The sequence below is a fragment of the Monopterus albus genome, unplaced genomic scaffold, assembly GCF_001952655.1.
Source record: "Monopterus albus unplaced genomic scaffold, M_albus_1.0 scaffold253.1, whole genome shotgun sequence".
Taxonomy (NCBI): Eukaryota; Metazoa; Chordata; class Actinopteri; order Synbranchiformes; family Synbranchidae; genus Monopterus; species Monopterus albus.
In genome coordinates this window covers 130045-146445 of record NW_018128133.1, presented here as the reverse complement: position 1 = coordinate 146445, position 16401 = coordinate 130045, and the positions used below count along the sequence as shown (strand labels likewise).

Below are 16401 nucleotides of genomic sequence, written 5' to 3'. Positions count from 1 at the left end.
CGATGGTGTGGGCAGTTTAGTCAAACCAAACCCAACCAGTAACACCCGGTTCCGTCTCATCATCGCCCTGCCGGCGGGATGGCAGAGGATGGGAGCAGAGATGCTCCTGCACGCCCCTCCCATCCAAGGAGATCGCCTCCATGTGATCTCTTCCTCTCTCAACCCCCATCCCCCTCTCTCTTTGCTAGGGCTTTGACGTCAGACGTGCTCCTGATCGGTTGTTATGGCAACATATTTTCCTATACCCCCTCCCTCTTCCCTCCCTCCCTCTCTCTCTCTCTCTCTCTGCTCTGGTAGATCCACAATGGTACAGCCAGCATCTTGCAGCACAATGGTTGCAAGGTGGTGAGCTGGGGGAGAGTGATTCAGCATCAGCACACCTCGGCTCCGTCCACTTCTGCTTTTTTCTTTCCTCATCGCCTTATTTTGGCTCTTCCTACTCTTCCTTTACAAACGTTTAAACTCAGCCTTGAGCAATGGTCACCGCAGTGCTCCGCGTCGGGATGTTTTGAAAAGGACTGTAACCGGACTGGGATCGTCATCAGCTGGCACGGAATGGTAAGGCCGGGTGGGCTTGGTTAATGTGGATGTGATGCTTGGACCCGAGCTGCCTGGAGGGTGGAGTGATGGCTATTGATTGGAAGGGAAGGTTAATGAAGTCCACTAGCGATGCCTCGGTGAGAAAGGGACAGAAAAAAGCATCCTGATGCATTCACCGCGGCGGATGTTGTTTTATAACAACCTGCGACCAGCAGTGTACGGAGATTTAATTATGGCGCTAGTCTCTCCATCACCATCTACACCGATAGATTACAACATCACAGAACTTAATCACCCGTTTATGTCCAAATTGTCGTCGAGAATAACACCACATACCCGGCTGATATCCAGGCTACTTCTCTTTGTTTAATTTTTTGACTTTAAAATCTGTACCATTTAGTCATTTAGCATTTAACTCCGCAAACCATATCCTCATGTTCTGACTAGTCTTAGGGTAACTGCAGAATGTTTTGCATTTTTGATTGAGAGTGGTGCAAACAGATGATGCTCTTCAAAACACAAGCTGTACACAGGCTACATACTGTAGGCCTACATGCAGAGTTTTCCCTCCTCCCCCTCAGAAGTCAGCTGCGTACCTTTTGCATTATGCAGATCAACACTACTTCACCAGAGATTTGGGACCAGCCTCAGAACCACCACAAGTGTCAGAATAGTGTAGGCTACTGTCTTGTTCTTAGACAAACAGTCTGAATTAATGGTGACTGATTGATCAATAAGGTATTTTCTGTGTGGTGGTTGAGATCCTGTAAGTGTCTGCAGTCTGTATTTAAAGGAAAGTTTTTTCTGAAGGCTTTGTCATTAAAACGGAACTTGAAGCGACCATAATGCAGAGAGGATGAGATGTTATTCACCCTAATGTGGGCTACAAACTGTGCAGGACACACTGGTTTAAAAGAGATGAAGGCACAGAGCAAGGCAGTTCCTTTAAACCTGCTTGTTTTGGCCATTATTCTGCACACAGAGTATTGGAAAGACATTTTATTAGACCGTAAACTCACCTTTGATTGCAAAAGTATAGGGATGGTAGGAATGCATCACACTAACCTTTCACTTATTTGTGAGTACAAACAGCTGGAGCAGTTAATGTTTATATTTTCAAATGTTTTCTTGTGTGGTGCATGTCCACAGTTATGGGCTAATTACTGGTGCTATGCCATGCTGTGGAGTCAGTGAGGGGTTTAAAGCTGTCACAACAAACTCAGACAGAAAAAGAGAGAGGTTTTAGCACTGTGACCTTGGGTGTTGAATTATTCAGAAGTAGATTTTTATGCTATAGTGAAAGTGCTGCAGAGAACACACTTAACAATTAAAGTGAGCTTTTTATATGGTGTTTCTGCAGTGGATGAAGCACCCATATCTGTTTTAATCAATCCATAGTGTCATACTTCTCATTATTCTCTTCATCATCATCATAAACTTTGTGAAAATTGTGTGGCTAGAAAAATGTTTCAAATTTTCTGTTGAATTACAAATGTGGCTTCAGCCATAATAAAACAGTTTTATTTGAGGTAGTAGCCAATGCAAGTCTACACAAACTGATAATCACTGATATTGATTTAGGCAGCCTGTTTATCCAATGGAGGATCATCAATGGAAATAGCCACCAGCAGATTAATGTTTTCTGGCAGTAGACGGTGCCTGCATTTTAATTCCATTTTGTTTGGTAGACTTTGGAGCATCAGTGTACTAATCCTTTGTTATGTAATAAACTAAGGCGATGTATTAAAATGAGATAATAGTGGTTTTGCAGACATGATTAAATAGCAAAGAAAGGAACCAGGATGGTGACTAAGGATTAGTTCCATTAATGATTAATTTGTGAAATATTTTTCCAATTAATCAATTGTTTCTTTTTTCTCTAACATCACAAAATAGTGAATATATTCATCTAATTTTTCCAGAGCTGGAGGTATCATCCAACCAACATTTAAGAATAGCCAAAGATATTCAGTTCATGTTGGTGGAAAATATTATCAGAATAGTGCAGATTCTTGATTATTGACTAATCCATTAACTGACTAGCTGTTTCAGGTGTGAAATGAACATGAAAAGTGGATTTATAGTGAAAATGATTACATGACTTGAAAACTGATAGAGTTCAATGAGATAACTTGACTAAAGTGAATAAGATATACAAAACAGGCCCAATTTGAATGTTGAATTTTATAAATTACTCTATAGTATTGTACTTGGAAGACTCCAACAAACAAGACAGCGCCTTCATTTAAACTTGGGAATTAGGAGAACATTCATGGAAGTATAATTATCACCCATGTTTTCAGAGGAGAGGCGCACAACCAAACGACAAATACCTAAATATCCTCATCAGTCTTCTGAGGTCATTATGTCATGGTACTTATAATTATGGAAGGTCAAAGTTGTCATTAGGAAAGAATAGACTACTAGGGAACACTGGCATTGTCTGGCATTGTCACACAATGACCCCAGCTAAGTGTCCCCCTGTCTATTATTGTGATCTTAGTAATCCACTCTCCTCATGTTGTAGCTACAGTAGTAGCAGCTCATAGTAGATGGTAAGAAAAGAAGACATAATTTGGTTAAGAAAAAGGTGGTATGTTAGTCCCAGTATCACCTTAGATGAAGGTGTGCTATTAGTTTGTGCACAGTGCAGTTAATTGGGAATATGTGACAGAGGGGAGGAGTAATAACATCTTAGGTATGAGTGGCTGATGTGTTTACATGAGCATGAATGTGTTTTTCTTTATCATTTATGTACTGTTTGTTTCATATAATCTGGTCAATACATAATGTTATGTGTTTTCACTCAGGTGGGTTTTATTTACCTTGCCTGATGTTGAACAAAATGCACACCTTAATGCTTTTATTATTGAATCTACTGACCTTAAATGACACATAATTATACGGTAATGACTATTTTAATTTGTGTCTGACCACTTAAAGAACTGCAAACCTTTTCATATCATGTTTAGTGATGCTACAGCCTTCTTCAATATGGTATCAGAATTGTGCTATAAATAAAATCCAATGCTTGCTGCATGTAAGTTTGTTCCCTTCAGGCTACGGTATTGCTTACCACTACAGACAATCAGAGAAATGTGCCTGCAGAGCAAGATGTACAGTTACATAATTGAGTTTGAGCTAACAAATGTGCAGCTTTTATTTGCTTGTACAGGTAGCTGAGTGCAAGATTTTGAGCTGTGTTAGTTGTAGTCCCAGTCTCTGCACAGTACATCTGAAAAGAGAATTAAGAGTCCAGAGATGAGACATTTTGGGATTTTAGAGGGGTCATTAATTTGAGACTAATAACAATTGATAAAACCTGCCTTGTATCACCAAAGTTTGTTAAAATGCTGCTAAAGCTAAAAACACATGCCATGTTATGTTGTAAATACTGACAAAAGCCATAGTCCTATTTATTATTAGGATGCACATATGAGTGTTTTGGTATCAAGTACAGGGTGTGATAAAAGTTGCTTGAGAAAATAGCCATACCTTTGCAGCAGTGGTCTGTTTTAGAAAGCATTGTCTACTGTAACCATGGCATCAGAATGGTTGTGTGATCATGTCACATGAAATATTTTTATCATCTCCAGTGTTAAAAGTACTGAGGAGGTGGTTTTAATGTGATCTCAAAAGAACACTGTGGTGTTGTCCTCTTCCTCTGAATGTGTTTCAGGTTCCGTAAATCAGTTAACCTGCCAAAACTGTACATGCCGTTACCATGCACTTAAAGTGAACCAGGGGGTATGACTGAGAACTGAGAGGGAGGGGACAGATGAGAAAGAGACAGAGAGAATACATGTACTGTATTTCATCTTTAAGGAAACAAATCAATAGATGTGAGTGAACATTCAGATTCTCGCAGCCTGTAGATGAGCTCAGGAGTCAGTGCTCTCTTGTTTTCCTGGCTGGGCCTGCAGTTTGAAGTGCTTCCCTTCCCCTCCCCTGAGCCCAAGCGAGAGGCTGCGTTGCGTTTGGCTCAGACTGCACAGTAAAGGCAATGGAGCTCAGAGGGAGGGGGAGGGGAGACGATTGCAGAGAGGCTGGAAGCCTGGGACCAAGAATGGTGGGTGCAAGGGAGGGACAAAAAAGAGGCAGGAAACAGAGAACACAGGCTCTCAGGATGGAGGGAGGAATGAATAAAAGGATGGATTTGGAGCTGCTGTGCGCATTCTGTGACATTCACAAAATGTGTATCAACCTGAAAACCTCAGAGCGCCTGAGGGGAGAACAGGGGTGAGGGGAGAGGGAGCAAAGATGGATATGACAGGACACAAGAACGTAATAATAATCAACCTATTTAACACAGACTTAAAACATTACCTATACCTCAACTTAAATCTTATGTGGATGCATGGCACTCAGATGTGTTCCTGATTGTACTGTACTGCAGGCTAGGCAAGGTCAGAAAGACCCTGTAAAATGCATACTGAAAGTAGAGTGGGTAAGGGGACTTCGTCGCTGCACACCTGGCGTTGTAACTTTTACTTTTTTCTCAACAGTCAACATACATTTTTCTTCTATTTGACACATTTCACCATTTATTTTTCTATGAAACAATTTTAAAGTCAAACACATCTTTCAGTTAGGATACATTTTCAGTAGATATTGGTGTGACATGTTCCCATACTGCACTTCTTCACCTAGTAATGAAATGAACTTTAGTAACACACATGAACCATCTTATATCCTGTTCTTTCATAATAGTTTACTTGTGCCCATGCACCTGCTGTACACCTCCATTGCTATAAGCATCTATGTCAGATATTATAGGTCAGACAATGAACATTACTGTAGTATCACACTTTGTTACATTACCAGCCCATACAGTATATCATGTTAGTCATATTGCTGATGTCATGGTGTTTCTGCTGCTTACTGCTGCCTAGCTAAACATAATGCAGTCTTATGCATGTGCTTTGCCTGCTATTAAAGCTCTAAAACATCCAATTAAACTGAATGCAGCCATTGTTAATTTTATTAATTACAGCTTTAACTAATAATGCTCAGTGTCTAAACACAAGCATGTTCACCATTGCATTGGCCTGTTTGCTAATACGTCATGCAAGCAGCCGAGTGGGAGAAGCCTTTCGTGTCAGACTCTGAGTTATAGATATAGGGCATTTCTGGCAGCAGTGATATTTCCCACTTGACTAAAAGGTCTAGAGAAGTGTCAGCAAACCAATGGCTACATGGTTGAAGCCCACCAATACAGTTAACATGGTAGTTAAATCTAAATAAATGCCAATATTAACACTTAGAATTCCATCCATCCATCATCTATACTGCTTATCCTAACGAGGGCCGCGGTGGGGTGGGGACGCTGGAGGCAGTCCCAGATGACATTGGGCAAGAGGCGGGGTACGCCCTGGATAGATCAGCAGTCTATCACTTAAAGACAGAAAACCACACACACCCACCGGTAATTTAGAGTCTCCAATCAACCTAAGCTGAATGTCTTTGGACCGTGGGAGGAAGCCGGAGAAAACCCACATATGCACAGGGAAACTCCACACAGAAGGGCACTGGGCTCGAACCTGGAGCTTTTGGGCTGTGAGGCAACAGTGCTAATCACCGTTCCACCACCACACATAGAATTAATTCAGCTAATTCAAATGGAACTATGTGCCACATGTTACTACTTTCATGTTAACAAACCACCACAACTACTTCATTAATCAGTTAGTGAATCATTAACAGATTAATTTACATAATTTTGGTAACTGATTAATGTCTTAAGTAATTTTTCAAGCAAAAAGGCCAAACTTCTCAAGTGTGAGGACATTCTGCTAGTAGTGGCCCTCAGTCCTAGTCCACCAGCCATCCAGTCAAAGGCTGATATGCACTTTGGCTGGCAGGTATGCAGTAAAGCGACAAGTTGAACAGAACACCAAAGGTACTCTTATGTTGAATATCAGGAATAACATCAGCAGCTGGACAATGGGAGCCTGAGGTACTGAAGTAACAGAATGCCCAGGATCTAAATAACAAGGACCAGCTACAACTGCAGAGAACACACACACAACTCAGCATCAGCAAGGCCAGCATTAGAGATTAATGGCTTGCCTTATCAGTTATATGCATTAGCTCATTCAAGATAATTAAACCTTCTTTCTATTAGTCTTTTCTCTTATTTTCATTCTCACCTTTCAGTTGTCTCACTGCTGTAAAAGATCTTTTGTATTGTGTTGTAGATTTGTGTCTGTGAATGTGTTTCTGTGTGTGTTGTCTCCGCTGACGCTCTGTGAAATTGCTTCTGCACAGGTTCCTAGTGGTCTCTTAAACTGGGTGGAATTTGTGATAATAGCTGGTAAATCGACAATCAGTGCCATATGAGGGATATGTCAGTGCTTACTAATATCCTACTGACTGACACAAATTGGCAATTTTACACCATCTATAGTTCAAAGGGTCCAGAACTCCTGTACATCCTGCAGAAGAAGAAATGTTGCTTTCTAAACTCTGATGCAACGCTAAGCAACACTCAAGCAGCATATGGGAGGGAAAACCTTTTACGTATTGCAGCTGATGCTCATTCTATATGTTGCAAAAGTCATCTGTTAGCAGTATCTTGCCCTGATTCTGTTTTTTCTTTCACTGACAACAGGTCAATCAGTTAGATTAGATTAGATTCAACTTTATTGTCATTACCCATGTACAAGTACAAGGCAACGAAATGCAGTTTAGCATCCGACCAGAAGTGCAATAACAGCAGTGCAGAGTGCACAGTATCTACAGTCTGTACAGTCAGAACTAATTTACCGATGGATATGTACAACTGATATTTACAGTAAGATATGTAGGTAATGTACGATGTACAACAGACTATGAATTAAAATTACAAGTAATGGACAGGGTACATTAAGCTTATGGAACACTAGTGCAATGGGATGAGATGGAATGAAATAGTGCAGAATAAGAAGACAATAAATTACACGAGTGAACAGCGGGAGAAGTTCACCAGGACGGCTGAAGATCAGTTATGATTAAAGGTGCCATCACACAATATGAGAAGGGCCAGCGCTACAGCTTTTCACTTCAAACCAACCAAACTATTCTAAGTAGTTTTTAGTATTGGTACCACTCAGCACAGCATTCTCATCAGTTTCACAGGTTTCATTATTTGTTTACTGTGTCATTACCTCAAAATTGATCACCAGTTTTAGCGTGATGTTGTATTAAGAGCATTCACCACACACCTCATTGTTTCTCCATTTAATAACTAAAGGACTCTGCCCACTGAACAAAGTAACTCATAGTCTCTGACTGTCCATTAGAGTCAGTATGGCAAAGCATGACAACATGCACAAGTGAAACGTTGGACAACAAGTAAACCACGTCCATATCAGGTATATAATTTTAGTCTTCAATGAGAATTTATATGGATTATGTGTCATTGTAGTTTATATTAATATATTATATTAAATATGAAAATACCAATTTTTCTCCCATCCTCTTAGAATAAGGTGAAGTAGAAAAGGTCAAGCTTCTTATTTTTTGCTTATTCCACCTCTCAGTCGCCCAGCACAGGACGGTACTGATGGGATATAGTGTAGTCAGAATGATATATGGGCATTTTAAGGAATGGTGCTGAGTGTACTCTTAGCTTCAACCAGAGCAGCATTTTAACCATATCATCTTGTCAGAAGGCTGAACAAACAAGCACAGAATCAGCTGAGTCTCACTTGCTATTGGCTTCATTTTTATCACATCTTGGGACAAATCAGGTTATCTTTTTCTGTGACACAACACTCAGTCACTTCCTAACTCTTTATTGTCAAGCTGTGAATTTTCCAAAACTGACAGCCCCACTGTATTTTTTTAAAACATCATCATGCAGGTACGATGCTGCTGTTTAAGATTCAGCTCCATACTTACTGGTCAAAAGCCTCCAGGGTTGAACATCACAGCTGCAATAATCCATCAGGCTTTAGTGTACATGAAAGACCCAGTTCACTTGAAATGGGAAACATGAGATTAACATAAAAATTAAAGATATTGCCATCATGATTCCAGTGTACTTTCCTCTGTGTTTTTCAACTTATTTAATACAAGTTGCAATAAAATCTCAAATGTAGCATGGAATCAATCATGTGCAACAGAATAAAATAATACTATACAATAATATACAATAAAACATGCCTACATGTATACAAATAACAATGCTATATAATACTATCACCACAGTAATGTACGTCAACATGATTTATACTCAAAATAGATAAACTAGATAAATGGGCACAGACCTTATCCTAGTGTGCACAGATCTGATTGCTGAGAAGCTAGCCCTTCTCACTAAAAGGCTGATGGTGCCATTTATTTTTATTTGTATTGTATGTATCATTATACTACATGAGGAAATCCCAAGAGGGTTCATTGTTTTAAATATATGTTTATGCCTTTCTATATTTTTTATGTCCTCTTGTTGGTGGAAGAACTGTGCTGATCTGAAATGCTAAAAAATGCTAATTTTATCAGAAAACAACCATTGGATGAGTTACTGCATAATTTAATAACATTAAGGACTATTACACCTTGTTGTTTGATTAGATTATGCTGAGAAATAAAGAGAAAGTCACAGTCTAAGATATGTTTGTCCAGTGTTGTTGTATGTGAATGCAGTGCTAACTAGCAAGCTATGGTCATTTCCACACCGCCTAATATCACATTGAGAGGTGATCCAGGTGGTGGGTGAATTATTATTACAGTGTAAACATTTTATCCATGTGAGAGGTTTAATATCTTATGTACACAGAGAGATTAGAGCAGCACAGATATAGTGAGCCAGCTGGCAAGCCCGATTCACTGTTGACCTGTTAGATTAATAGCAAATGTTGTGCTGGTTAATGTGGTGGTAGCGATGTTGGTCATGTCAAACATACAAATGTGGTGTGGAATTACTATAGTGGTTTGAGGGATTGCAACTGATGTAAGGGTTGCAAACAGGAATCACATCTACCCTGTCTCCTCATAACCTTCCACTTCATTTCTCACTCTTAATGCAGCCCCCTCTCATCTTTCTCTTCTTGTCATCTGGCCTCTCGTTCTTCGATAAAAATTCAGTAGATGGATGATTTTTCTGGTTCTTCCAGTGACACGGGCTTCTTATTGAATGGCACACATTGCTATGATTCATACAAAATGAAGCACACCCAGTGCTGACATGTGGACAGTGAGAATGTCCATCATCACTTTGTACTGTGACACTGCATTGTCTAAAGGAAAAGGTTGGCCTAAATAGGTCAAACCAGAAAGATCACGTCTTTGTGTCCCACATCTCTCTATTTCTCTCTGTTTCTTTTTTTTAAGCTTTGGATTTGTCTTGGATTTACAGAGACACTAAAGCCTTGACTGTGACATTATTAGAGGACTGCTGGAGCTAAATGATACACTTGTGTCAAGCAGGTCTTAGATTTACTTCCTGAGAGCAAATTGCAAAGCCGCATCCTTTCGACTGTTTTTTGTGATAGATAAAAGCATTTGAGGACATTTGTGGGGTTTCTGAAGACAAATTTACTTCCCACTTTACTCCTTCCCTTCAATGTTTTGGACTAATCTGCCAACAAATAACAATAAAAATAATAGATATATCTACGTTTACTCCAAACTGCCAGCTCCTTCACAGTGAAAGCCTCCAAGCTTTGCCAAAATTAGTACACTACTTTTATGCAATCTGTGCTGGTATTTGTTCTTTAGAAGCTTGTTTTTAGCCTGATATTGATATTAAAATGTAACCCCGGGAAACTGCACACATGAACTAAACCCATAGGCTCCTGGAATGTCATATTTGTAAGGGATCCAACAGCAGAGAGTCATTAACAAACATCAGCGTTTTGTGTGTTGCTCCTGTTTTGTGAGCAGCCAGAACCCTGAAACTCTTTGGAGCCATGTGCTGTTTTGTACTTTGAAGAAGAATCAATATATTGATCAATTCTTATTCATTGAGGAGTGGATTGTGACAGCTTGTTTTACTTAGTTTTATTGAAAATGATGGCAACGGAGATGTGTATGTGACTGAAAAGGGTCCAAACAACAACTGCGGGCATGTTGAAGAATTCAAATAAAAGATTACTCAGATAAAAACCATGATAAATTATATAGCGGTGTTGTTTGTTATGTGTAGTGTGTATAGACAGTACAGTACAGTTTAAATGTTTAGGCTCAGGCCATTTTCCATCATATATATGCAAACATGCTGTACGTTTCTGTTCCTGATGCTGACGCCACACGGGCTCACTCTCTTCTTCCTGTTCTCCTCTGTTTGTGTCTTCCAGGTATTTATGAGCAGACATTTCTTATATAACTGCAGCCAACCAATCCTGGATGTGAAGATAGCCTTTTGTCAGGTGTGTGTTCCTTACAGGTAAAAAAGGTACAGTATTCATTCACTTCCATTTCCTCTTCATTGCTCTGTATGTTGTGGTATATTGCTGTGTTTCTGAAGGGAGACAACTAAGGATTTTTTTTGTATTTTTTTGTACAACAAGCAGAGTATTGCTGTTCAATTTTTAATATATCCAAAATGGTTTCCCCTTTGATTAGGAGCTCTAGTGTAAATGTCCTTTTGACTCGTGTTGATAATTAATTTCATGGGAAGCTAAAATTATTTAAGGTAAACCTGTTTTTTTTTGTTTATCTGTAACTGAGATCTCTGCTAAAGACAAAACAGTGAAGCAGCTTCCAAACCACCTTACCTCAAGTTATAACAGTGTAAATGCAAAACTCCTGTGGGGATGTAATTTCATATGCTGTGCAGTATGTATCACAAATATGTGTGTGTTATGTGTGGCTTGCTACAGGCTACAGCTGCAGGCGTTTATTAAAAAGACTTGCATGGGATGTCTGTATTACACATGTATGTGTAGATTGATGTTTACTCTCATAGGTACCACTGGCTGCCCACTACAGTGCAACGTAATCAAATGTTTTGTCTGCCTTGTTAACTTCAAGTGGATTACATATTTATCTTATATATATATTTTTTATGTCATGTGTGTGGTTAAACACCCCTCAGTAAGAGTGGCACAGCTTTGTTTACTTTGTGAACTGTGTTGTAACTACTCAGTGTGTAATTAACTTATATTTTAGTTGTGGCACTATTTGTATGACTGTTCTGCCCAAGTAACTATAACCAGATTAGAGCATGCACATGAATAGATAAATAAATAGATCAATAACTCCAGTCTAGTTAAGACAGTAAAAACATTAGTTGCATGTAACTGTTATCACATGTCTATCACAGAGTTTACATCTCTGCATAGAAATGATGTAAACTCAACTGTACTGTGTGTCGTGTCATGTTTATGCTGCGTCCAGTTTTCCAAATTAGCCTGTAATAAAGCACAAATTCTCAAATTAAATGTAACAGTCATACAGGACATTTTAGTCTCAGTTAATAGGTTCTTGCTATTAACTCAAGTAACCAACCAATCAATCGGTATGCATTTACCTAGTGTTATTTTCAACTCCTTATCTGTATTTAATACGAGTCTATAGTGGTATTTTTCCAAACTATGAAAAGTGTGTGTTATCTTTCAAATTAAGGAAACAGATAAATCATCACTTCGTCATCACTAACAGGGTTTTTATGCTATGCTTCCTTTATGCAGGGTTTTGGAAAACAAGTGGATGTGTCATATATTGCCAAGCATTACAACATGAGCAAAAGCAAAGTGGACAACCAGTTCTACAGTGTGGAAGTGGGAGATTCTACCTTCACAGTTTTAAAACGTTACCAGAATTTAAAGCCCATTGGCTCTGGAGCTCAGGGAATTGTCTGGTAGGTACTCAGCAGTGATTTTCTGTCCTGTTTTGCATCATGTCATGCTGTTTAATGTATCTTTTATTTGGGATTGAATGTGTAGTTATCTCATTTTAGTTGTTTTTCTAATTGTATGGTGCTGTAGTTTATTACTATGAGATCATTAAAGGAGAGAGTGTTTTGCATTTTCGCAGTTGAAGTAAAGGGCTGCAAAGGTTAATTACAGAACACTATATGTTAATTCAATGATTAGTACTGTTATTATTATATACTGGTAATAGAAAAGCCATATTATCAGTTCTCCTGAAACCTCTGGCACGGTTCCATTATACCTAGCCAGTCATAACATCGGAACGCACAGCATGGAGCCATGTGACTCATCTTTGTACAAAAAGTGTGATGAACAAAATGGATCAGCTCTACCTGAAATGTTTGTGAATGAGGAAATGTTTTATTTCTTTAGTTTATTTTGGTCTGTCATGTGGATAGAATTCAGAATTTAACCTTGTGTTACCAAGCAAACACGTTTTCTGCCAGAGATAAATGTTTATCTTAATTGTGTTTGCAAGTGCAACAATAAAATAGATGTTTGAACCTATTATCAGTTAGGCCAAAATCTTGATTATAATTAAAACTTATCCAATCATAATTCAGTCATTAAGGCGAATAATGTGTGGGAAAGTACTGATTGGGTTCTAGCAGCCTCTCAAAGTATTGAAGGAGTAAAGTAAAGTAGTGTTTGTTGAAGCTGAGATATTTAAAACCCTAATAAAATCCAAAAATATATATATATAAATGATTTTTGCAATATTTTTTGTCATAAATGTAAAACATCTGACCAGTTGTGGTATTTGTTCACATCTTGTCCACTGCTATGAGCTGATAACATACAATATCAGCTGTTTAGAATATGGACAGACATGTGGGCCCTAAGGGCCTAAAAAGACAGGCACTTAAGTGAATCCTTAATCTGGATTGCAGAGAGAGCTCATATTCATTGTGATTCATCTCACGCCTTGCCCTGTCAGAATGCAGTGGAACTACTGCCAAGGCTCCTCTTGGAGGAATGCATCCTACTGGCTTTGTATGACCAAACACATCAATATTTATGTTAATGCCATGTCACTGTGTTGATACTATACCTGCCTCAGACAGTCTCCCTGGGATGACACAGGTTGACATGTTTTATTTCATTTAGTCTTATAATATATACAGTATTGTTTGCAGATTCAGTGGCTCTCAGCCCCCTGCCCATCATTCGCCCTCTTTCATTGTCCTTCATTCGCTTCCCATGCCCTCAGCTTTTTTAGCTCGAAAGCAGTTTTGCGAATTTGCAAAGGAGCTTGGGAAGGCTATAACTGCTAAGGCTGGGACTGTGCCCATTTAAAGGATATTGATGAGATGGGTGGCAGGGAGACTGTGCAAATCTAATTTAACTTGCTCTGCTGTGTACTGCTTGGCTCTGCCCATGGCTGTCATCTGGTGTTGCATGGTAGCAGTATTACCGCAACCAAACCCCAAAGTCTGATTTAATATCCTACTGATTATAGAGAGCAAATGGGACACACTAAGAAAGTAGTATCCTCTGGATTTTTACAAACACATCCACAACAAATTATGAGACTATGATGTAAATATATGCGAGAAAAATGGTTTGGCTATAATATGTTGAGCAAAATTAATACAGTTAATATCTTGTTGGGCATTAACTGCAGTATAATCCCCAAATGGACACCACAATGGCATTCACATAAACATCTGTCGCATCTAGCACATGCATTCACAACACTGACTGCAACTAAACATGCATAAAATGATGGGATCTGTCTTATGTGGTGAAGAGACTCTTGATCTCATAAAGCGTGAGAACATGGGAATGAGGTAAAACTTGTACCGCTGCTGCTGCTAAAATGCCAATGTTGTGGCCCACAAACCCAGTCTGTGCACATCTCTGCCCTCATGACTCGTGTGCCCACTTAGGATGGGCTTTCAGAAGCATCTTAGGAGGGATGAAGGCTTTGAGTAGTTTAGCCGCTCATGACATCATCTTTCACTCAGCTAGAAATGTGATGACTGGTTCGAATTCCTATTGGATCGATGCTTTTATGAAGACTCTACTGTTTCCATGGTCACACATCATCCCTGGCATGCAGTCTGCACAGAGACATGACAAACCACAAAGTATCCCACCCAGCCATCCACAAACCCACACACAGCATAATCTTGTTTAAGGCTGCAGTAAGCCTACATACCATGCCTTGAAATTTGTCAGGAAACACACAGTCTAAGATAGAGCTGAAAATGGGATATATTGTACATGGCACTTTAATAGCAGATATTTTTCATCTATGTACTGATGTTCAATGAAAACCAACATAAATGTAGTGGTTGAGATATTGTTGAGACAGTAAAGAAGTCACTTTGCTCTAATCACCAAAATGAGCTGCTTTGGCAGAGAGAAACCATCTGTATATAATTTACATTTCCCCCTCTATTGCATTACATTGTTCTGTTTTGCTTTGTTTTTAATACAGCAACAGTATTTACCCCATTATATAATTAGAATCATATTAATCAGGGTTTCATATCAATAATTAAAATTTGGAAAAAGTGGTTACAATATATATATATCATAATAGTTGTGAGATTAAATTTTGACATTTATTTATTTGCTTTCTTGCTAAGAATGACAGGAGAAGATTAATGTCACTATCATATTTATATGATGAATTTGAAGCTAAATGAAATTAAATTAGTCACGACAAACTGAATAAAAATGACCGTACATTGAAAGCTTACATGATATATTTAAAAAATATAGTCCACATTTCGACCCACCGGTCTTCTTCAAGGCAAGTAGGATAGATTAACATCTATCAGTGGCATCATCATCAGTAAATTAACACAGGTGTTTCTAAATCAACATCCTGGTCAACCATAGAGCAACCTCCACTGCGCATCGATATCACATATAGAGACATTCAAAAATATAACTCCAAAAGTTAAACATTATCAGCTATGTACAAGAAAATGTATAAATATATAAATAATATCTAAATATTATATATAAATAAGTATGCCAAATATATAAACATCTTTTTTTTTTTGGCTTATCTTAGATGTTTAGGCTAGCTTAGCCTAGCTTAGGTTAGCTTGGGAACAGTTGGCTGTGTCCAAAGGTAAAATATACAGCGTATGACTCCTGTTAAATTAGCCCAGTCAACAGTGTTAGTGTTAATATTGGATTTGATTTGGATGTAAATGCAATATAAATCTCCTCAATTAACTCTTGGCAAGAAAGTGAGTAAAATGTCAAACTCCTCCTTTAATTGTATGATTTATAAATGATTTTTCCTTTTGACAGTCAGGCTGAATATGATATTAATGATCATATAACAGAAGAAAAATGTTTTACAGATAAAATTAAAATCTATTTCTATCATTTTTGTTTGGTTAGAGATGGGAAAAATCATTCTTTTGTTTTTGTGATCATTCACTGTGGATTGTCAGAATGTCATGCAGGGATTCATCACACTATGAGTACTAAGGGAAAATTGTCCCATTGTTCCCTGTGGTTTTTCTTCTGCAGTGCGGGCTATGATGCTGTTCTGGACAGAAATGTAGCCATCAAGAAGCTGAGCAGACCCTTCCAGAACCAGACCCATGCCAAGAGGGCATACCGGGAGTTGGTGCTCATGAAATGTGTCAATCACAAAAATGTAAGTGATCCAGCTGAGGGGTAACAGAGGTGGGAAGGCATTCAGAAAAAAGGAAAATGTGTCCACTGAATAAAGAATGAAGCAGACGTTTCCCTAGTTAGTGTCTATTTTTGGTACAGCTTGGATGAATCCATCCATCCATCCATTTTCCTCCGCTTATCCGGGACCGGGTCGCGGGGGCAGCAGTCTAAGCAAAGATGCCCAGACTTCCCTCTCTCCAGACACTTCCTCCAGCTCCTCCGGGGGAATGTCGAGGCGTTCCCAGGCCAGCCGAGACACATAGTCCCTCCAGCGTGTCCTGGGTCTTCTCCGGGGCCTCCTTCCGGTGGGACATGCCCGGAACACCTCCCTAGGAAGGCGCCCAGGAGGCATCCGAAA

General features: G+C 39.0%; 1 protein-coding gene across 1 annotated transcript in view; it reads left to right on the top strand.

The window, feature by feature from the left end:
* Positions 1-236: 236 nt before the first annotated feature.
* mapk10 (mitogen-activated protein kinase 10) overlaps positions 237-16401 on the top strand; it is a 40443-nt gene continuing 24278 nt past the window's right edge. Inside the window, exons 1-4 of the mRNA XM_020621090.1 lie at positions 237-558; positions 10818-10889; positions 12153-12322; positions 15894-16023. Coding sequence (XP_020476746.1) covers positions 556-558; positions 10818-10889; positions 12153-12322; positions 15894-16023 — 375 coding nt within the window. The 5' untranslated portion in view covers positions 237-555. The remainder of the gene's footprint in view (positions 559-10817; positions 10890-12152; positions 12323-15893; positions 16024-16401) is intronic.